This window comes from Anolis carolinensis, chromosome 2, assembly GCF_035594765.1.
Source record: "Anolis carolinensis isolate JA03-04 chromosome 2, rAnoCar3.1.pri, whole genome shotgun sequence".
NCBI classification, from domain to species: Eukaryota; Metazoa; Chordata; class Lepidosauria; order Squamata; family Dactyloidae; genus Anolis; species Anolis carolinensis.
This window is the reverse complement of record NC_085842.1, coordinates 322,685,858-322,708,041: the sequence shown is the minus strand read 5'-3', so window position 1 is coordinate 322,708,041 and position 22,184 is coordinate 322,685,858. Positions and strand designations below refer to the sequence as shown.

The following is a 22,184-nucleotide window of genomic DNA, read 5'->3' as shown; positions in this document are numbered from 1 at the left end:
TGAATTTTCCCACTGAAATGCATTGAAATGCTATTAAGCTGTTCCTGCCCACTGAAAATCCCATCAATGTTTTTTGTTATGTGTTTTAAAATAAGAAAATGTATTTTATAAATAGCAAATAATATATAAATGCACATTCACATGGAACAATAAAAAAGAAAGATAAACTTTAAAATGGTAGAAGCAGAAAGTTGTGGTAAGAAAGCACAAAGTGAAGAAGAGGCAGAAGCATCCTTTTCTTATTTATTTATTTATTTATTTATTTACTTACAGCACTTTTACCCTGCCTTTCTCACCTGAGGGGACTCAAGGCAGCTTACAATAAATAGGCAAAAATTCAATGCCTGCAAACAATACACTAAACAACAGTTCATATAAAAACAACGTGACATTACAGAATAAAAACACATTATACAAAATTTAAAACATATCCAACTTAAAATCCATTCATCCAAGATCCTCATACGTAAATCTTAGTCCAGACCATGTGTAATCAATGTTCTCATTTATTAAATGCTTGCGTGCAAAACCATGTCTTTAAGGCTTTTCTGAAGCCCAGGAGAGTTGAAATCTGCCGAATGTTTCTTCTTCCTACTATCCTCATTCCAGCCTCCCTTCCTCTCTTGGTCTATCTCCCTCTCTCTCTTCATGACGCCAGACATACCAAGAATCAAAAACAACACAAAATCAAATAACCCAAAGTTCCTCAAAGCGGACAGCTATCTCCCAAAGCGGACAAGAACGCAAGGCACAGAGGCTGCGCCCTTGACACCTTAAAGCCCTGTACCCTGGTGCTCCCTCTTAACTGAAAATGCTGCTCGTATGTCAAAGAGAAACAGGATCTTAACTCAAAACACCCTTAAATTGCGATGCTCTTAAGTTGGAGTTCCACTGTATTTATATAATATGGAAATTTGGGCTATTATTTTATTTATTTATTTATTTATTTATTTATTTATTACACCCTGCTTTATCTCTCCTGAAAGGGGTTTTCCTAAGCTTGCCAATGTTTCCTCCTTGCTTGTACATGGTGCTGTTTTTGGCTAGGTACAGAGTAATTGGAAAACTGCCTTTGCTGAATTGAATATAGTAATGGTAGATAGAGATATATAGGCACTTCACCTGCTAGATGGCTGCTAGATGGATCACCCTGGAAGCAAATCAATGGCCGCCAAACACAGAAGGGACAAGCAAGACAAAGTGGGAGGCAAAGAGAATTGAGAACTGAAATCTCCAATTGCTACCACAGCTCTAATTTCTGAATGTGTGGCCATCGATTTTAGGAAGACATCCTCCAGGTCCTCGATCTGGATTGAAAGCCTGTAGTAGACCCCACAATGTGTAACTTTTGCCCAGATATTTGCGTCTAGTTTTCAGGATTTACGTCATGGACCTCTTTACAGGTATAAGCACCTTTGATATACTGTACTCTTCCTCCTCCCTTCCTGTTTGGTCTATTTTTCTGAAATTAGTTATAACTACACTCCAGGTTTCAGTGATGCCAGTTATTGTTGTATCCCAGAGCTACAACTCTCTGACCATAAGACACCACACCAACTGAATATTATCAGCAAGCAGTTTATTGAAAAATGTATATATAAGCCAAGCAATAAAAGGAATAAAAAGTAAAGTCTACAAAGGTTTCTTCAAAATGTCAGTAATAGTCCACCACTTCCAAGGTACAGCAATAAAACACAAGATACAAGATTATAAAATCCAAAAAACACAAGGCAGAGTAAATCCCAAAAGACAAGACATGAACTTGGTAAACTAGAACCAGGAAAGAATACACTTGGATTCAAAGAGCAAAAACTTGGCATGACAGGAACCATGAAGCAAAATCCATATAAGAAACTTACGGCTTCATCACACTAGAGCATGAATCCACTTTAAATCCGGTTTTTCCTCCTGTAGAATTCTGAGATTTGTAGTTTGGTGAGGCCCAGGACCTGTTTGGCTGAGCTGTTTAAAGTTCTCTCCCTAAAGTGGATTTGAAGTTAATCCAAGCTCTAATGTGATGAGGTCCTTAGAGCATGAACAAGCATGGCTGACTTGAAGCATCAACATTGACCCCTAATGAAGTAACAGGCTTTTTTCTTTCCCTTAATATACCTCCTCCCCTGAGAAAAGCACATTTTCTTTTATTTTCTCAGCAGATAATTTATCTGCTCTTTTTTCACAAAGATGAACTGACCAACGAAGAAGCTGGGAATTCTCTTTGTTTACAAAAGTTTCGCCTCCTATCTGCCAGCTCATTAACCTCTCCAGCTGCATCTATATCTGAAGACTCTCCCTCAGAAAAGCAGTCCCTTTTGGGAATTTGGCCTTGAGTCTCCGGTTTCTGTTCTGCAGAAACCTCTGGCTCTAAGGCAAGCCTGTTAAGACCATTATTCCCATTACAATCAGACACAGACCCAGGCCCAGAAACCTCATGGGCATCAGGCACTAACACAGGTAACACAAGCTGAACTACAACAGTTATATCGCATTTTCTTTACTGCATTAAGAGTTCAGTTCATTTAAGATTAAGAGATTAAGAGTCATAAACAGTCCTTCAGGGCCACTGGAATTGCCATTGACGCCCTTTTGTGGTCAATATAAAAATAATCATGGCCACTGCATAGGAAGAAGCGTCTTTTAATTGTGATAATGGTACACTATATTTATATCCCGCCCCGTCTCCAAACGACTTGGAGTGGCTTACAAGAAGTAAAAACACAGTGCAAAACACAGAATTACAACATAATACACAAACGATAATATCAAAAATAAAAACCTAACAACCTAAAAAAAAACCACGATGTAAAAACCACAGCAAAAATAAAAACATAATACATAACGACAATATCAGAAGGCCCTCACCATGTCAGTCCCTCAAAGTAACATCAGCATCTTGTCTCCAAAGAGCCAGCTGCAGATTTTTTAAAAGCAAAGCTTCCATTGTATTGTCGAAAGCTTTCATGGCTGAAATCACTGGGTTGCTGTGAGTTTTCCGGGCTGAATGTCCATGTTACGGAAGCATTCTCCCCTGACGTCTTGCCCACATCTATGGCAGGCATCCTCTGAGGTTGTAAGGTCTGTTGGAAACTAGGCAAATGGGGTTTATATATCTGTGGAATACTGTCCAGGGTGGGAGAAAGAACTCTTGTCTGTCTAAGGCAAGTGAGAATGTTAGCATTGAATGGCCTTTCAGCTTCAAAGTCTGGCTGATTCCTGCTTGGGGGATCCTTTGTTGATCTTCCAAAAAGGAGGAAACCATGAAACTATGAAAATGAACAAAATCTGGTTACCAGTACTAAAAAAACCCCTCTAAAATCAGGACAGTAAATAAAGAGCAACACTCAGAAAACAGAGACATTCCAGACAAGAAACAATCAGGGCCAGCTAACACCTCCCAACAAAGGATTCCCCCAGGCAGGAAGCAGCCATGTTTTGAAGCTGAAAGGCTATTCAATGCTAGTCAAGCAGGCCAATGGCAACATTTACACTTGCTTCAAACACAAGAGTACTTTCTCCCACCCTGGACATTATTCCACAACCCCATTTGCCTTGTTTCCAACAGACCTCACAACCTCTGAGGATGTCTGCCATGGATGTGGGTGAAACGTCAGGAGAGAATGCTTCTGGAACATGGACATACAGCCAGGAAAACTCACAGCAACCCAAAGCTTTCATTTTCTGTTTAATAAAAGTAAGAAAAATAGTTGACTTTGTTCAGGGCAAGAGAGGGCAACTCAGATGCCCTCTCTTGCTGTCACTTCCAAATACAGAACCAAGCCTGGGTTAAGGCGCAGCCCAAGGCAAGCCCTTCAGCCTTAGGATATTCCTCATCCCTGGTATTCAGGGAACTTTCATCCATCCCTGAAAACTATAGGGCTGTTACAGCATCACTCTCAACCTGAAGTTATGGCTGGACCAAAGACCAGAAATGGCTGAATTTGAGTGTCATAAGAGCATCTCTGTTAGAGCACATCCCAGACTGAGAAGCAGTTATATAGAAATTTATTGTATTTCAAAATATTTTCCCCAAAACCATTTGCTCTCCCATTCCCACTAAGTGCCAAATCTTTTGGTCTTCAGGCGTGAAATGTCAGGCTCTTCCACCAGTTGCTCATCCTCTTGGGACAGTTTGGTTTCTTCCTCTTTGGATTTGCAGCAGTGATGGAAGATTTCTGGTCCCTGGCTCCCAAACTGTGTGTGAGTTGAGGGCGGCTCTTGGGTTTTCTAGGTTCAGGGCCCTCCAGACGTGTAAATTCACAGTACTTTCGCCATATAATCAGCTTTTCCTCAAAGTCTAGTTTCTTCTGCAGGGCTGCAGCAATGACGGCCACTTGACCATCAATGGGACCTATGGCAGCTATGGATTCAGGTCCCCCAGGTGTGCTCTTTGCTGTTTGTTTTCCTCCAAAGAGATATTGCTTGCTTTGCTCCCCACAAAACAAAGGGGGTCCACAATGATGTTCTTTCCTTGGACTCAGTGGCATATCTTCCTCCGTCTTTTCTCTAATAATTTTGGCTCCTCTTTTGCTTGGTGTCCAGGCTTCAGCATTTTCTGTCTTGTTTCCGACCAACTCATCTGCTTTTTGGTTTTCTTAAAAAAATAAATAGAGGAATTCAAACACAAAAAAGAAAAAATAGAAAAAACCAAAGCAGAAAAAAAAGAAACAAAAGAGCAAAAGGGAGAGAGAAGATCTAAAAGATAAACGTGACTTCCCACTTTCTTTACAACAGTTATTTAGGCATGTAATGAGTTTATACCTCCCTCTACCCTTCTCTCCATAGGATTTACCTTGCAATAATAAAAACGAGCTTAGTGAAACCTCTACTGATTATCTACATTGAGTCAATAAAGAGTTAGTAATGTTATTGAATCCTTAATCTTTGTCAGCTAACATGAAGGTAAAGGTAAAGATTTCCCCCTGATGTTAAGTCCAGTCGTGTCCGACTGGGGGATTGGTGCTCATCTCCACTTCTAAGCCAAAGAGCCGGCTTTGTCCATAGACACCTGCAAGATCATATAGCCGACATGACTGCATGGAGAGCTGTTACCTTCCCACCAGAGCGGTACTTACTGATCTACTCACATTTGCATGATTTCGAATGGACAGAAAACATGTAAATGTGGGACTGGCAGAAGCTGGGGCTAACAGCGGGCTTTCACCCTGCTCCCTGGGTTCGAACCGCCAACCTTTCAGTCAGCAAGTTCAGCAGCTCAGCAGTTTAACCCACCATGGGCTCCTATATTTAAGCAAAATTCTATCCTGTCTAGTCAATTTCTTGTAAGTGGGAATATATCATAAATAAGAAATCATAAATAATAAATTATTTCCCCTGTACAATGATGCAGCAGCCTTCCCATCCCATTTAATACACATATATACATCTTCCTCATCATTGTCCCTATCTCCTACACTTTCCATCTCTGCTGAGTTCAACATCTGCTGAATTCGGATGTTCCCTCTGCAGACCAAGAATGGCACCATTCCTAACGAGGGGAGATTCTGGCATCCTCCTCCTTCCTCCCCTGCCTCCCTTCCCCTCTTCATCGCTCTGGGTTTGAGAGCCATCACATAGTTGTGAGTATGGGCTAGGTTTCCTGAGGACTGTCCCAAGTTTCCAACACCCTCAAAGAAGACCTCCTTACCTCCCTCAGAAGCTTGGATGCCTCCTTGGAGCACTTGCTTCTGGATGCAAGAGACCTCTCTTTCTTCCAGACTTTGGGGAGACTTGGAAGAGCATTGCTCTATGGAAGCTGAATCACAGGACCCTTCTGCTCGATCTCTGGCTGAAGGAGATGCTAAGGGCCATGCCTCCAAAGTTGTGGCAATGTCTCCTAGGATTTGGCAGGGCGATGCCTTCCCCCTCACTCGACTCCACCGAAGCCTACTTCTTCTCCTTTGCCTTTGCCTGGCGCTTGATTGGTCACGCTTCTCGCTCTTTGCCCTCCGGTAGTTCCTCCCTACGAGATCCTCATAGGAAGACTGAGGCTCAACATGAGAAGATGGCAAGAGGGCAAGATCCGTTTCTCCATGACTGGAAGCCGTGTCCTGTTGGGCTTCAAAGGGCTTTTTGTTACTCCTTTCTGACCTCTTGGAAAACCAAGATATGGACTCTTTTCTCTCTGCAAAGGTCATAGTTGTGCATTCGACCTGCAGGGAGCTTGAAAGGTTCTCCGATGCGCTGCCCTGCCCTGAGAGACAAGGAGCCCTCCTGCCCTCTTCTAGGGAGGAAAGAGAAATCTGCCGACTGGGAGGCTTTGACAGCAGAGAAGAGGAAGCCGTTCTCCACTCGACCTTTCCCCGGACTCCCTCTTTCTGCTCCCACTGCCAGGTTTGTTCTACACCTGATGGTAAAGAAGGCACAGAGTCTTTCCTGCAACCTAGCGAATGGCACGAACAAGAACACTCAGGGGTCATAATGGATTGTTCTGTTTCTCCAATGTCTTTTATGTCTTTTGACGTTGATGGTCCGAGTGGTTGCCACAGTCCAACTGGGTGGTGTCTATTGTCCGCCATTACCTCAATCCTTGTGTTACTCCTTTCTGATCTCTTGGAAAAGTAAGAGATCGATGCTGTGCTCCCAGCTCTCGTTAGAGTTTTGTATTTTACATCCAGGGAGCTGGATCGGCTCTCAGATGAGCTGTAGGTTCCAGATGAAAGCTGAGACTGCCCTTGAGAGGTTCTCTTGAGATGGAAATCCAAGACAGATTTCTCTTGGTGTTCGCTTGGTTCAGAGATTTCCTTTTCAGTCTTCCAGCTGACTCTTGTCCCTTGGCTTGCTCTGACTTGGGTGCTTTCAGTGTCAGAAGAGAAGCAAGGCTCTTCAGCGCCCAGCCAAGCAAGCTCCCGTCTGTCCTGGCCTATTTCATCAAATGTCTCCGTCTGGTAGATGCTCTGTTCTTTTCGGCTGGAATGCCATTCCTTTTCTGTATCCATTGGAAATGTAGCATCTGACACTGCAGAACCTTGGTCATAATCAGTATAAGCACTGCCACAAGGTGTTCCTTCATCATCTTCTTGAGAGGTTGCTGTTCTTGGAGGTCGAAATGCCTTCAGGAACTTCTGAACCCGTTCTGGAAGGCCCCACTTGTGCTCTGCAATCTTACGGTTCAGGTGGGCATTCAAGTCAGCTTGTGCATCAAGACTGAGGAAAGGGAGATTCAGAGTCATGATCTTCACATCTCCTCTCTCCTGTGAGCATGCCTTGCCCACATTCTGCCCTGCGTGTTCTTTCTTCTTGAGAAGAAATGGGGAGAACATGCTCAAGGACTGTGTCACCTTGGAGGGAAGACCCCATGCATGTTGGATTCTCTTGTGCACAACATGGAATTCCAGACAATTCCAAGCTTCTTCCGTGAGGAAAGAGGGCTTCTTCTCAGGACAAGGGAAGGCTACCCCTCCAGAGCCAGATTGTGCAGTTCTTCCTAGTGCCCTTTGCTTCGCCGTGGCTCTTTTTCTGGATTGGACAAAGGGCTGTGAATCTCCCTTTCTCTCAGAGCAAATGTCGTACCATTGGCAGGATTCCTCTTCGTGCAGTTTTCCTCCAGTGTGGGATTCCTGCAGAGTAGGAGGAGGCATGTCCTCCAATAAGATCTGAATATGCTTGGGAAGTGCCCACTTGTATTCCATGACCCACTTCCTCAAATGCTCTTTTAGGCAATTCTGCATGTCTGCATTCAAATAACGAAGGAGGCAATACAGGGTCAGAAAGTCTTCCACTGTTTCTGGTACCTGGATAGTATCACTCATATTTCCTGATGTTTCCGAACTCTCAGAAGTGGCTTGTGGGGATCTTCTTTGTGGTTGGGGAGGATGTGGTGCAAAAGCACGCATGGACTGCTGAGCCCGTTTTGAGAGGCCCCACTTGTGCTCCGCGATCCTATGGCTCAGGTGGGAACTCAAACGCTCCTGTGCTTTAGAGCTGAGGAAAGGGCGGCTCGGAGGCACAACCTCCACTTCTTCTCTCTCCTGTGTGTGTGTCTTGGCCACACTCTGTCCTGCGGATTCATTCTCCTTGAGAAGAAATGGGGAGAATATATGCAGGGACTGCATCACCTTGGAGGGAAGACCCCAAGCGTGTTGGATTCTCTTGTGTATAATGTGGAACTCCAGAAGGTTCCAGGCCTCAGTAGTGAAAAATGGAATTTTCACCATGCTATCTGAAGAAGCCCTTCCTTCAACATGTCTAGAAGCAGTTGTTGCCTGCTGCCTTTTATGGTGGAATTTCTTATGCAGCATTTCTGTATCTTTAGACTGGAAGCCATCCATAGCCCCCTTGATGGTCTTACACTGGCAATAAAAAAGAGGCTGTGGTGGATCAATCCTAGATCGAGAAGGGGCTTTCAGAGACTGAAATGCCTTCAGGGACTTATGAACCCGTTCCGGGTGGCCCCACCTGTGTTCTGCAATTGTATGGCTCAGGTGGTCACTCAAGCGCTCCTGTGCTTTATTGCTGAGGAAAGGGACACTGGGAGGTACAACCTCCACTTCTTCTGTGTCCTTTGTGTGCGTCTTGGCTACACTCTGTTCTGCATATTTCTTCTCCTTGAGAAGAAATGGGGAGAATATCTGTAGGGACTGCATCACCTTGGAGGGAAGACCCCAGGCATGTTGGATTCTCTTGTGTACAATGTGGAACTCCAGACGGTTCCAGGTCTCCGTGCTGAGAAATGGAATCTTCATACTGCTATTTGAGGAAGCCCTTCCTTCAACGTGTCTAGAAGCAGTTGTTGCCCTCTGCCTTTTATGGTGGAGTTTCTCTTGCTGTGCTTCTTCATGGCCATCTCTAGGCAGTGTTGGATCAATCCTAGATCGAGAAGAGGCTCTTGGAGACTGAAACGCCTTCAGGGACTTATGAATCCGTTCCGGGAGGCCCCACCTGTGTTCTCTGATTATATGGGTCAAGTGGGAACTCAAACGCTCCTGTGCTTTAGAGCTGAGGAAAGGGAGACTTGGAAGCACAGTCTTTACTTCTCCTTTCTCCTGTGAGCATGTCTTGGCCACACTGTGTCCGGCATATTTCTCCTTCTTGAGAAGAAATGGGGAGAACATATGCAGGGACTGCGTCACCTTGGAGGGAAGACCCCAGGCATGTTGGATTCTCTTGTGTTGAATGTGGAACTCCAGAAAATCCCTAGCCTCGGCTGACAAGAAAGGCAGGTTTGCCTCAGGCCTTAAGGATGCAGATGCTTTATCGCTCAAGGGTCTTGTCCTTTGAGAGGAGGCATCTTGCTTTCTCTTTGACCTCCTCCAGGACTTGGCCTTTCTTTGTGTGTATTCTTTCTCACCTTCTGTTTGCGAATCATCTGTTGCCCCATGGAAAGATTTGGACTTATCCCATTTGACAGGAAGTGATGGATCCCGCTTGGACCTGGAAGCCGGTCTGAGGAGTGTGAACTCTTTTGTTGACCTGTGAATCTGCTTTGGAATCCTCCATCTGTGTTTTGCAACCATGCTTCTCACATGAGCTTCGAAGAAATCCTTCCTCTTGGGGCTGAGGGAAACGTAATTCTGGAGGATGGCTTTCACTTCTGTCCTCTCCCGTGGCTTTGTTTTGCTCGTGCTTTCTCTTGCCTCTCTCTCTGGAGGATGTGGAAATGGAGCAAAATGGCGCAAGGACCTCACCACACAGGACGGCAGGGCCCAGGCATGCTGGATCCTCTTGTGCACAACATGGAACTCCAGAAGGTTCCAGGCTTCTTCTGTGAGGAAAGAGGGCTTCTCCTCGGGACAAGGGAAGGTTACCCTTCCAAGGCCGGGTTGTGCAGTTGCACGTGGTGTCCTTTGCCGGATGGTCTCCTTTGGCTTTACAGTGGCTCCTATCCTGGATTGGTCGAAGGGCCGGGGGAAGTGGGATCGAGCAATGGCCCCTTTATCTTGGGAGAATGAGGCAGGGGGCAGAAAGGCCTTCAGGGAGTCCTGCACCCGTGAAGGAAGGTGCCACTTGTGTGATGTGGTCCGACTCCTCACATGAGACTCTAGGGTCCTTGTCATCTCAGGATCAAAGGGCATGCTCTCAGATGCACTTGTCCTCCATGTTACTTCATCCCGAGGGAACAAGGTGGCAGGGCTCGTTCTCAGAAAAGACCTTTCTGCTTCTGGGGGAGCTGGAACTAATGCACGAAGGGATTTTTGAACAGTGACAGGCAAACCCCACTCATGTTGCAGCTTCTTACGTTGGACATGCATTTCCAGAATTTTCAGGGCCTTTCTTGGGATGAAAGCTGGCCCTCGCTTAGAGGACTCACTGCCTGTTACTTCTGAAATTGTGGAGTATGCTGTCCCTTCCTTTTGATATATGGATACTCCAGATGATGCTCTTATTCCTATGGTCGTTCGAGACCAGGGTCTCTCTGGATCTCCTCCAAACATCTCATTCAGGGACTCTATATATACAGTGGGAAGGCCCCAAAGGCTGGTTAGGTGCTTCTGCTTGATGTTCAGCTGGATCTTCCTCAGAGCTTTCTGTTCCACAGAATATAAGGAAGACTTTCTGGGTCTTAATTCTGAAGAAACCAAGGCAGGCTTGGGGAGAAGGCTTTGCTTGGGAGACTCAGAAAATCTCCCAGATTGGAATTCAACATCCAGAGCCTTCTTCTTCAGATGGGTCTCAAGAGGACTCCCCCTCAAGCGGTCATGCAGACTACTTTGGCTTGGTAGGGGTGTCCCTTTGTCCAGAGTCCATCTTTTGTGGTCCACCTTCTCTTCTCTGATGCGGGACACTGCCCTCACAGACTCCTTCCTCTTGACCCTCTGAGGAACTGGACCCTTTCCTGGGGGAGAAAGTGGGAGGAAGATTTTGGCAGATTCAAGGATCCTCCGGGGTAGACCCCACTGGCGCTGCAGCTTCATTTTCTGGATGTGGATCTCCAGGTGGTGGCAGACAGACTTTGGAAGGAAAAGCATCTCCTGTGATGGCACAAAGGTCTGAGTCAAAGTCTTAGGACCATGAGGCAAGGAGGGTGTTTCTTTCATAAGGCCCCGGAGAGATCTTTGCACAAGAGAAGGAAGTCCCCACTCATGCTGCACCCTCTTCTTCTTCACATGCTGTTCTAAAATCTCCTTGGAGGTCCTCTGTAGGAAGCGTATTTCTGTGCCTTCAAATTCAAGGATGGCTCTTCTTGTCCGGAGTGGAGCAAAGGGCATCCTGGGTGCCTCCATTCCAGCAATGGCCTTGACATACTTTGTCCCCAGTCCCCAGAGGGAAGCCAAGCGTCTACACCGTACACTCAATTCAATCCTGCCCATCTCCTGTAGGCCGAATAAGTGGAAGGGGATACAGGGTTCCAGTGGCCTAACCCCGGGACGGATGAGCTTCGGAAGAGGCCGCCTCAGGGCCCGCAAGGAGCATTGCCAGGAGATGGTGGTGATGAGAGGGAAAGATCCCAGATGGATTTCCAAAGATTTCTTCGTCAAATGGCACCTCAAGGTCGCCAAGACTGCATCCTTTAGTCTGTGGCAACACCTGGTCTGATGTAAGGCTGTATCCTCATTCCTTATCCTTTCAAGGAAGGTGCTTCTTCTGGTTTCAGGGAACAGCAACCTGAGTGAATTGAGGACCCTTGTGGGCAAACCCCACTGCTTATGGATGACCCTCTGGGCCACGTTTTTCTCCAGCAAGGCTTGAGTGTCTTTGCTGATGAAGGAGAGCTCAGTCAGGCGAACAGCCACCCGTTCCCTGTATTTGGTCTTCTGGGGGCAAATACGGGCAGTGTCTGGAAGGAGGCGCCGGAGAGATCTCTGGATCAGCCTCGGGAGGCCCCATGTGTGTTGCAAGGCCTTGCTCCTCACATGCTGCTCCAACAGATTCCGGGATTCCACATTAATGAAAGGGGTCTCCTGGGCAGTGAAGCTGGACCTGCCCTGCCTTCTGGGGAAGAGAGTGCCAAAGGTCGTTGGGAAGGCAGCACCCTGGAGCAGTCGGGCAAGGGACCTGTGGTATATGGTAGGCAGCCCCCATCGGTAGGCCACCTCTTTGTGCACAATGTTAAGCTGGATACGATCCAGCGCGGCCCGGTCCACAAAGAGGAGCTCCCGGGACCTTGGCTGCAGAGACCTCATTCCAGGAGGAATTCTTTTGGGGAGCGCCCGAGGGGCCCCTTTGCAAGGTTGCTGTGCTGCCAGAGGAACTCTGCCCAGCTGGATCTCCACAGCTTTCTTGGCCAAGTGGACTCGAAGTGACTTCTCTTCCCAGAGTTTCCTTGAAGGGACTTCAGTCTTCTGAGAAAATCTCTGCATCATTAGGGAAGTCTGTTTCGTCTTCATGGAGTCTAGCTGAGGTAACACAAAGCTCCCTCCATCCTCTCTGAATCTCTTCATGGGTGAAAAGGAGATGATGTAGAACATCTTCAGGGACTCCAGTACTCTCCTGGGTCGACCCCAATACCTCTCTATAATCTTCCTCCTGAGGTGGACCTCAAGGCGTCCCTTCACTTCCCGCTGGATGAAAGTGATGTCATTGATGCTAATACCTATCTGCATTTCCCACTGGGCAGTGGTCATGGGGGCCGAGCGGGGCCGTGATGCCGGGACAGGCAACAGGAGCCTCTTCAGAGACCTTTGAACGAGGCCAGGCTGTCCCCAGTGGTGCTGGAGCCTCTTCCTGAGGACATGGGCCTCCAAACCCTGCCTCGCCTTGGGGGCTATGAAGGAGGGTTCGATGCGGCAAAACTCACGGTGCGTGGGCGCCCGAGAGGGCCATTCAGCTGGCAGTGGAGGGGGTCTGGGCACCATCTTGGCCAGGGACTGCATCTGGATGGTTGGGAGACCCCACATGAAGTGAAGGCGTTTGCACTTGATGTTCATCTCCACAACATCTGCTTTCCCCCGAAGGCTCACGCACAGGCTGCTCCTTGGCTGAAGGTAGCTCTGACCGGGGGGAATAAGCCTGGGCAGGAGCAGGTGCCTCCATCCTGCATCGATCTGCACAGTGAGGCTCTCTTGTTTCATCCAGATGGATGTCTTCACCGTGTGGGCCTGGAGGTCTCCTCTATAAGCCCAAGCTGTCTTGGAGCTCAAGGTTCCAGATCTGGTGGGCGATCTTCCCCTTCTGTCCTGAACAGAGATGATCAAAGGAGCCTTCTCCTCCCTGGACTCAAAGTGCCAGATGGCCTCTTGCACGGTTCTGGGCAGCTGCCAAGCCTTCTGCAGGATCATTTTCTTCAAATGCCGCTCCAGTTTATTCATGGTCTCCTTCGCCAGAAAAGAGGAAGCATGAACTCTCATTAGCACTTTTGTTTCCTGCCGGCACCTCCGGGAACCAGAGTCTGGAGCAGGAGGCATGAAGGTCCTGAGGGACCGGAGGAGGGTCGAGGGCAGTCCCATCAGGTGCTGCGTTCTCTTGACCATGCAGTGAGAGTCTAGTTTTACGATCACCTCCTCCTCCATGAAGGGAATGGGCATGGCTTCAAATAGGGCCTGCTGGGCTTCACTGGATCCGCCCTGTTTGCACATGACGCGCTTGGACCTTAGCTTAGACCTGGCCCTTCTCTGCTTTCTCCGTGCCTTTTTCTTGCGCCTTCTGCTGACCCCAATGGAATCTGTGCTGCTATACTCTGAGCTGCTGAAGGAGAACTCAAGCAGGTCTGAAGATGATTCAATGCTGGAAACGAAAGATTCTTCATAGGTGGTTGAAGAACAGGAGGTGGAGATATGGTCGTCAGAACAGGCGCCAAACTCCTTGCACTCATGGGAAGCATACTTTCGACCTTGCTTCTTTTTATGCTCCCTTGCTGGACAGATGGGACTCTGCAATGGCAGTATGGTGGAAATGGTCCCATGTCCTCTCCCTGCAAAGGCACAAGAAGGAGAATACAGGATGGAAAGAAATACAACCCAGAAATTACACTGCAAAGCATTTGCCCTCTGTTCCTTTCTCAATACACAAGCAAACATTCCACTCCTGTATTCAAAGTGAAAAGGCAATTTCAGCACCTCTTTCACTTACAGATTGGTGAATACAGTAGATTCTCACTTATCCAACATAAACGGGCCGGCAGAATGTTGGATAAGCGAATATGTTGGATAATAAGGAGGCATTAAGGAAAAGCCTATTAAACATCAAATTAGTTTATGATTTTACAAATTAAGCACCAAAACATCATGTTATACAACAAATTTGACAGAAAAAGTAGTTCAATATGCAGTAATGCTATGTAGTAATTACTGTATTTACGAATTTAGCACCAAAATATCATGATGTATTGAAAACGTTGACTACAAAAATGCGTTGGATAATCCAGAACGTTGGATAAGCAAGTGTTGGATAAGTGAGACTCTACTGTACTTCCTCCCTACGAATCTCTAGGTCCTCTGGCCCAACCTCAGCTGAACATTGATGGCAGAGTTGTGCTAAAGGACTTAAGCCAGTGGTTCTCAATCTGAGGTCCCCTGATGTTTTTGGCCTACAACTCCCAGAAATCCCACCCAGTTTACCAGCTGTTGGGACTTCTGGGAGTTGAAGGCCAAAAACATCTGGGGACACCAGGTTGAGAACCACTCAGTTAAGAGATACTCAGAGACAAGATATTAATCAAATCTGCAAGAGTTCAATCTAAGTGTACTTTTTGGAGGAAAGCAAAATATTCCCCAAATTATAAATTATTACTTTGCCAAAATCCCCCCCTTAAAATGCCCCAGAGGAAGAATCCCAAAACCTGCGACTCCCCTAAGCCTCCTACTGTGGGAGCAAATTGCCCTTGAAAACCATTAGTCCTCTAGACACTTGGAGCAGAAGAAACTTTACCTCTTCCTCTTTGCACTGCTGTCTCCGACATCCTTTCTCTTCTGCTTCCATAAACCTGCCAAAAGGAAAGAAGAAAAGAAGGGAAATCCCTAGTTATAGTGCAGCAAACCATGGAATTGCCTTTTGCCTGAGTCTCCTGGGAAGGGCAAGATCTCACCTCTTCTGCTCTTTTCCCTTATGCCAAGGCAGTGGTTCTCAACCTGGGGTCCCCAGATGTTTTTGGCCTTCATCTCCCAGAAATCCCAACAGCTGGTAAACTGACCAGGATTTCTGGGAGTTGACTCTGCTGAGACTTCTCCCGTTCTCCAAGAACTCTCAAAGATTATTGCCAGTGGTTCCCAAATGACTTTTGGATTTGGAATGACGTTCATTCCTTCAACTACATGTTGCTGATGAAGGCTTAGGGGAAATCCAACCAGTCATCAAACAAAGAATGATTAAGGAGCAATATATCATATATATAAAAGCACCTGTAATTCTAAATTCACCACATTTTAGATGTGTTTAAAGAAGAAAAGAAGTGTGCTTTGTGATTGAAGAAAAACAGTTGTTTCCATTCAATCCAAGTAAATCAAATTGCAGGGAAATCTGTAGCATGTGCCTGCCTTTCTTGATGCCAGTTCTCATAGCAATGGCAATCTGGAAAACATCTGGTCCCAACAATTTCAGATGAGAGAGACTCAAAAAGTAATAACATCAATAGACATATAGACGGACATAAATCCTCAGTTCCTTGGTGCTCAGCCACAGGCTGTTTGGGCCACATAAAGAGCCAAAATTACTCACCCATTTCCTGATGGACCAAAGTTGGACTAAAACGTCAAGGCAGGCAGAACGGCATCTGTTGCCTCTTTGACACAGTTCTTGCCGTAATGTAGGGTGCTCTCTCAGGAGCTTCCAAAGCAAGTAAAAACTGAATGCATTTATTCCCAGGACTAAAAAGAATTCATACACATTACAGTCATCATTGTCTAGCATTGCTGCCTCCATAGTTGTCACCAAACCCAAGGAGATGCTGCAACCAAGGCCATGGATTCTTCGCCAGTGCTGGCTGAAGGAGAAGGTTGTAAAGTCTTGGAAGGAGTCCAGTTCACATCATAAAAGTCTCCAGGTTCTCCCTGGGCAGCAGCCATGGGTCAGAAGGAATTTTAGGACTTCATAAAGCTCTCTGTGCAGCAGCCACAGGTCAGAAGGAACTTCAGGACGTCATAAAGGTCTCTGTGCAGCAGCCACAGTTCAGAAGGAACTTCAGGACTTCATAAAGGTCGCTGTGCACCAGCCATAGGTCAAAAGGAACTTCAGGACTTCATAAAGGTCTCTGTGCACCAGCCACGGGTCAGAAGGAACTTCAGAACTTCATAAAGGTCTCTGTGCTGCAACCACAGGTCAGAAGGAACTTCAGGACTTCATAAAGGTCTCTGTGCAGCAGCCACAGGTCAGAAGGAACTTCAGGACTTCATAAAGGTCGCTGTGCACCAGCCATAGGTCAGAAGGAACTTCAGGACTTCATAAAGGTCTCTGTGCAGCCTCCACTGTCAGAAGGAACTTCAGGACTTCATAAAGGTCTCTGTGCAGCAGCCACGGGTCAGAAGGAACTTCAGGACTTCATAAAGGTCTCTGTGGTGGAACCACAGGTCAGAAGGAACTTCAGGACTTCATAAAGGTTTCTGTGCAGCAGCCACAGGTCAGAAGGAACTTCAGGACTTCATAAAGGTCTCTGTGCAGCCTCCACTGTCAGAAGGAACTTCAGGACTTCATAAAGGTCTCTGTGCAGCAGCCACGGGTCGGAAGGAACTTCAGGACTTCATAAAGGTCTCTGTGGTGCAACCACAGGTCAGAAGGAACTTCAGGACTTCATAAAGGTCTCTGTGCAGCAGCCACGGGTCGGAAGGAACTTCAGGACTTCATAAAGGTCTCTGTGGTGCAACCACAGGTCAGAAGGAACTTCAGGACTTCATAAAGGTCTCTGTGCAGCAGCCACAGGTCAGACGAATTCTTGTTCCTGCTGGAGGAACATTTAAAGGAGTCATGGTTCTCATGAAACTTTTCCTTGATTTAAGTCTACTGGAAGGAGGGTGATAGCCATACAGTGGGTGGCTTTCACAGTGTTCAACCTTATTTCTCTCGCAATTGGCAGCAACTTCCCAGGTCAGAAGAAACCTCAGGACTTCATAAAGGTCTCTGTGCAGCAGCTACAGAACACACGGAAACCTCAGGGCTTCATAAAAGTCATTGTGCTTTAGTCATGGGTCAGAAGGAACCTAATTACTCTCTGTGCAACCATGGGTCAGAAAGACTTTGCGTTTCCCCATAGCATTGCATTGAGCCATGAGTAGGGTTACCCAGTGTCTCTTATCCGAAGTGATACTTATCCACACTTCAAAAAAAAAACCCAAAAAACCAGGACTTTTCTGGGTACATCAGTGTCATTCCTTGGTATTCTTCGGAATGAGAGGGTTTCAGGTTACCAAGAGGCACAGAACATCTTGGAATATATCTCCGTATTGTATTTCATTTGGTATTGAGACTGAATGCAAAAGGCCATACTTTTGGCACCCAAACCTGCCCTTGAGATGTTGATCTAGGGCAGGGGTCCCCAAACTTTTAAAACGGGGCCAGTTCACGATCCTTCAGACCGTTGGAGGGCCGGACTATAGTTGGCCACCGAGCAATAATAATAATTAATAATAATAATAATAATAACATCAAAGATAATAAAAAGAGGGTTGGAAGAGACCCTTTAAGCCATTGAGTCCAATCCCCTTCTGCCTTTGTACACCCAAAGCACAAGCAAAGCACCCTTGACAGATGGCCACCCAGCCTCAATGTTAATAACAATAATAATAATAACAAAGAGGGTTGGAAGAGACCCCTTGGGCCATTTAGTCCAACCCCCTTCTGCCTCTGTGCACCAAAAGCACAACCAAAGCATCCCTCACAGATGGCCATCCAGCCTCAATGTTGTTGTTAATAATAATAATAATAATAATTGTGCGGTTTTCTGGCATTGTGTATTTCTGCCGCTTCTGTGACTGTTCATTTGGGTTTTGATGATTCCGTAGCCCACTTGTCGATGGATGTCCAGAATCAGCAGCATCCACCGCGGTCCTTTTTATCCTGGGCGACAACCGAGCCAGTATAGACTTCGTTTGGGTTTGATTCTCCATAATGCTAATGGGTTAGGTGCTCTTAGTTCTGCTCCTCAGCTGAGGCCTCTCTGGCTTGGTTGGACCTGCCGGTAGTTACACTACCGCCAGCACAGCCCTCAGTCATCATTGGAGCAGTTAAGCCCCCCCACCACGTCAAGGTGGCACCTGCGGAATCAGAAGAGGAATTTTCCAGGGAGATTCATTGTCCCCTCTGCTTTTCATTATTGCCATGATCCCTCTGTCAACAATCTTACAAAAAACAAATCTCGGCTACCAAACATCTAAGAATTCTCACAAAATTTCACATTTGATGTACATGGATGACCTGAAGCTATATGAGAAAACAGAAACTGAAATTCAGTCTCTGACCAACACTGTCCGAATTTTTAGCACTGATATCAACATGGAGTTTGGTTTGGACAAATGTTTGACAGTGGCATTGAAGAAGGGAAAAATCATTGAAAGTGAGGGCATAAATATGCCCAATGGCCAAACAATAAAGTGTCACCAGCCAGAGGCCTATAAATATCTGGGCATATTACAGCTGGACAACATCAAGCATGAACATGTGAATACTGTGGTCAGCAAAGAATACACACAAAGGGTCAGAAAAATTCTCAAAAGCAAGCTCAATGGAGGCAACACCATCAAGGCCATAAACACCTGGGCCATACCTGTCATAAGATATACTGCTGGCATCATAAACTGGACACAGATGGAACTGGACAATTTGGACAGAAAAACAAGAAAACTCATGACCATCCATCATTCCCTGCACCCCCGCAGCGATGTTGACCGGCTATATCTGCCTAGAAGATCAGGGGGCAGAGGACTCTTACAAGTCAAACAAGCAGTCAAAGAAGAAGAACATGCCCTGGCAGAATATGTAAAGCAAAGTGAAGAACCTGCTTTGATTGAAGTCAAAAATCAGAAACTCCTCAAAGCACAGCAGACAAAAAACCAGTACAAGAAAACCACACTACAAACTAGAGCTGACAACTGGCACAACAAAACATTGCATGGAAAGTTCCTTGACAAAATTGAAGGAAAAGCTGATAAGGAGAAGACCTGGCTCTGGCTCACAAATGGGACCCTGAAGAAGGAGACAGAAGGCCTGATCCTTGCAGCCCAGGAGCAAGACATCAGAACAAAGGCAATTCAGGGCAAGATCGAAAAATCAGCTGATGACCCAAAATGCAGACTGTGCAAGGAAACCGATGAAACCATTGATCATATCCTCAGCTGCTGTAAGAAAATTGCACAGACAGACTACAAACAGAGGCACAACTATGTGGCCCAAATGATTCATTGGAACTTATGCCTCAAGTACCACCTGCCAGCAGCAAAGAACTGGTGGGATCACAAACCTGCAAAAGTATTGGAAAATGAGCACACAAAGATACTGTGGGACTTCCGAATCCAGACTGACAAAGTTCTGGAACACAATACACCAGACATCACAGTTGTGGAAAAGAACAAGGTTTGGATCATTGATGTTGCCATCCCAGGTGACAGTCGCATTGACGAAAAACAACAGGAAAAACTCAGCCGCTATCAGGACCTCAAGATTGAACTGCAAAGACTCTGGCAGAAACCAGTGCAGGTGGTCCCGGTGGTGATGGGTACACTGGGTGCCGTGCCGAAAGATCTCATCCGGCATTTGGAAACAATAGACATTGACAAAATCACGATCTGCCAACTGCAAAAAGCCACCCTGCTGGGATCTGCACTCATCATCCGAAAATACATGACACAGTCCTAGACACTTGGGAAGCGTTCGACTTGTGATTTTGTGAAACGAAACCCAGCATATCTATCTTGTTTGCTGTGTCATACAACGTCGTTGTGTCGATAATAATAATAATAATAATAATAATAATAATAATAATAATAAAGAGGGTTGGAAGAGACCCCTTGGGCCATTTAGACCAACCCCCTTTTGCCTTTGTGCACCAAAAGCACAAGCAAAGCATCCCTAACAGTTGGCCACCCAGTCTCAATGTTATTATTATTATTATTATTAATAATAATAATAATAATAATAATAATAATAATAATAATAATAAGGGTTGTAAGAGAAGACCTTCAAAGGCTATGGCAGAAACCAGTGCAGGTGGTCCCGGTGGTGATCGGCACATTGGGTGCCGTGCCAAAAGATCTCAGCCGGCATTTGGAAACAATAGATATTGACAAAATCACGATCTGCCAACTGCAAAAGGCCACCCTACTGGGATCTGCGCGCATCATCCAAAAATACATCACACAGTCCTAGACACTTGGGAAGTGTTCAACTTGTGATTTTGTGATATGAAATCCAGCATATCTATCTTGTTTGCTGTGTCATAAAATAATAATAATAATAATAATAATAATAATAATAATAATAATAATAATAATAATAATGGTTGTAAGAGAAGAAGAGACCCCTTGGGTCATTTAGCCCAACCCCCTTCTGCCCTTCTGCCATGGGGGCCAAATAAATAGCTTCGATGGGCCGCATCCGGCCCCCGGGCCTTAGTTTGGGGACCCCTGATCTAGGGGCTGGGTGGTGGTGGGGAGTGCGTCTTAGAATTGAAGAAATACAGTATCGCCCTAAATTACCCTTGGAAGTATCCATGTTGCCAGCTCTCCAGCACCAGAACATGGCTCTTAATGTGTGCAGTCATTTAGCGCGTGACCCTGTCACCGAATATGAGTAATTTTTAATTTGCACTGGAGGGGAAGAGCGCTGAAGTCAGCAGCCCCTATCAATACCGGTCCACTTACAGCGCGAGGCGGCATAATGAAAATCCGATGGCCGGACTGGCGGGAGTAAATAAGTATGCCATTAAAAGGAGAAAATCCAATCCCTCGACAGGTCTTTTCTCTCCCCCATCGACTCCTTTTATTACGGAAGTATTGCAGCTAAATAACATTAGTGTGAACCGTCTCAAAAGTGTTTTTCTGAAGATTGCGTGTCAATAACCCAATTGCCGTGGGTTTGGGAAACAACCGAGCAGAAAAGGAAAGATTTGGTCCTTTGCCATAAAACTCTTTGTCATAGGAGATTTTGGGAATTGCAGTCCTAAAAGCAACAATTTCAGTGGTTGATGTAAATGCGACCATAGGAGAGGATCCACAGGAGCAAGATTGGGTCTGCAGGTGGATCACACAGTTGTATCATTGCATGTATCTATGCTGTGGAATTTATTTGGTTTGGCGTAGCTTTAGCTGCCATAGTTCAATGCAATGGGCTCTTGGGAGTTGTAGTAATTGGCTCTTGACTAGACATTTGTCTTTCCCTCCTTGTTCCCTTGAGTATTTGATGTTTCTGGTTTGACTTGGGACTGTTGTACACTTTGGCTTGTCCTTAAAGGTCCTGGCTTTGAAGAAAGAATAATGTCCTCAATATGTAATACTTATTGAATAAGGTATTACATGCTCTTGGGCAGAAAATTCTGAATTGCACAGATATTGGGTGGGTGACACCTGACTTGAAAACAGTCCATGTGAAATGGATTGAAGAGTCTTAGTGGCCCACAAGCTGAACATGAACCAAGACTGTGATGCAGCAGCTAAAAAAGCCAATGCAAATCTGGGCACCATCCCTAGAAATATAGTGTCGAGATTGAGGGAAGTCTTAGTCCTACTCTCTTCTGCTTTGGTCAAACCTTCCCTGGAATAACCCTGTGTCCAGTTCTGGTTAAAGCAATTCAAGATGACCAAAATGGTAAAAGGTACGGAATGTTAGTGTATTTCTGTTGTTAGATTGAAATGTTATATCAAGTTAAGCTGTTGGGTGTTTGCAACTGTGTGTTTCCGGCAAAGCATTCCAGCAGCACAAGGGTTAAGCACAAGACATGATGTATTTGCACTTTTAGCACTTTGGCCTAGATCCTTTGAACCCAAGCCATGATTTTAACTCTTTATCTTGTATGTGGTTTTTTATGACTTGCTTTTATTGTCTGATTGATTGGTTTTATTGTTTTGTTTTTATATTGTTCTGTTTGGGCTTGGCCCCATGTAAGCCGCCCCGAGTCCCTTCGGGGAGATGGGGCGGGGTATAAGAATAAAATAATAATAATAATTGTGCTTGATTGATTGCCCACAGGACCAATAGGTCAGAGCTTCCGTTTGAACTGTCTGGCTGGAACTCAAGAACTCAGGAATGCGGGAGGTGCCAGCCTTGTAGAGATAACAGCTGTGCCAAGCAGAGAAGACGAGCCATATGTGCGGAGAACTATGGCTTTAGCAACTGTATATATTTGTATAATAAAGTATTTAGACCTGCTGGGATCAGCAGTATATCAACGA

The 22,184-nt window shown here is 45.8% G+C and overlaps 1 protein-coding gene and 1 long non-coding RNA gene across 2 annotated transcripts in view; one reads left to right on the top strand and one right to left on the bottom strand.

Moving 5' to 3' along the window:
• Positions 1 to 22,184, top strand: part of LOC134296807 (uncharacterized) — a 25,101-nt gene extending 2,917 nt beyond the window's left edge. Inside the window, exon 2 of the long non-coding RNA XR_010003673.1 lies at positions 21,982 to 22,184. This is a non-coding gene — a long non-coding RNA (uncharacterized LOC134296807). The remainder of the gene's footprint in view (positions 1 to 21,981) is intronic.
• On the bottom strand, positions 1,563 to 16,709 carry LOC134296806 (uncharacterized). The gene is made up of 4 exons (XM_062972634.1): positions 15,529 to 16,709; positions 14,743 to 14,797; positions 5,645 to 13,786; positions 1,563 to 4,591 (listed from the first exon to the last, which is right to left on the bottom strand). The coding sequence occupies exons 1-4, from the start codon at positions 15,730 to 15,732 to the stop codon at positions 4,077 to 4,079; spliced, it is 8,916 nt and encodes a 2,971-aa protein (XP_062828704.1). The 5' UTR covers positions 15,733 to 16,709; the 3' UTR covers positions 1,563 to 4,076.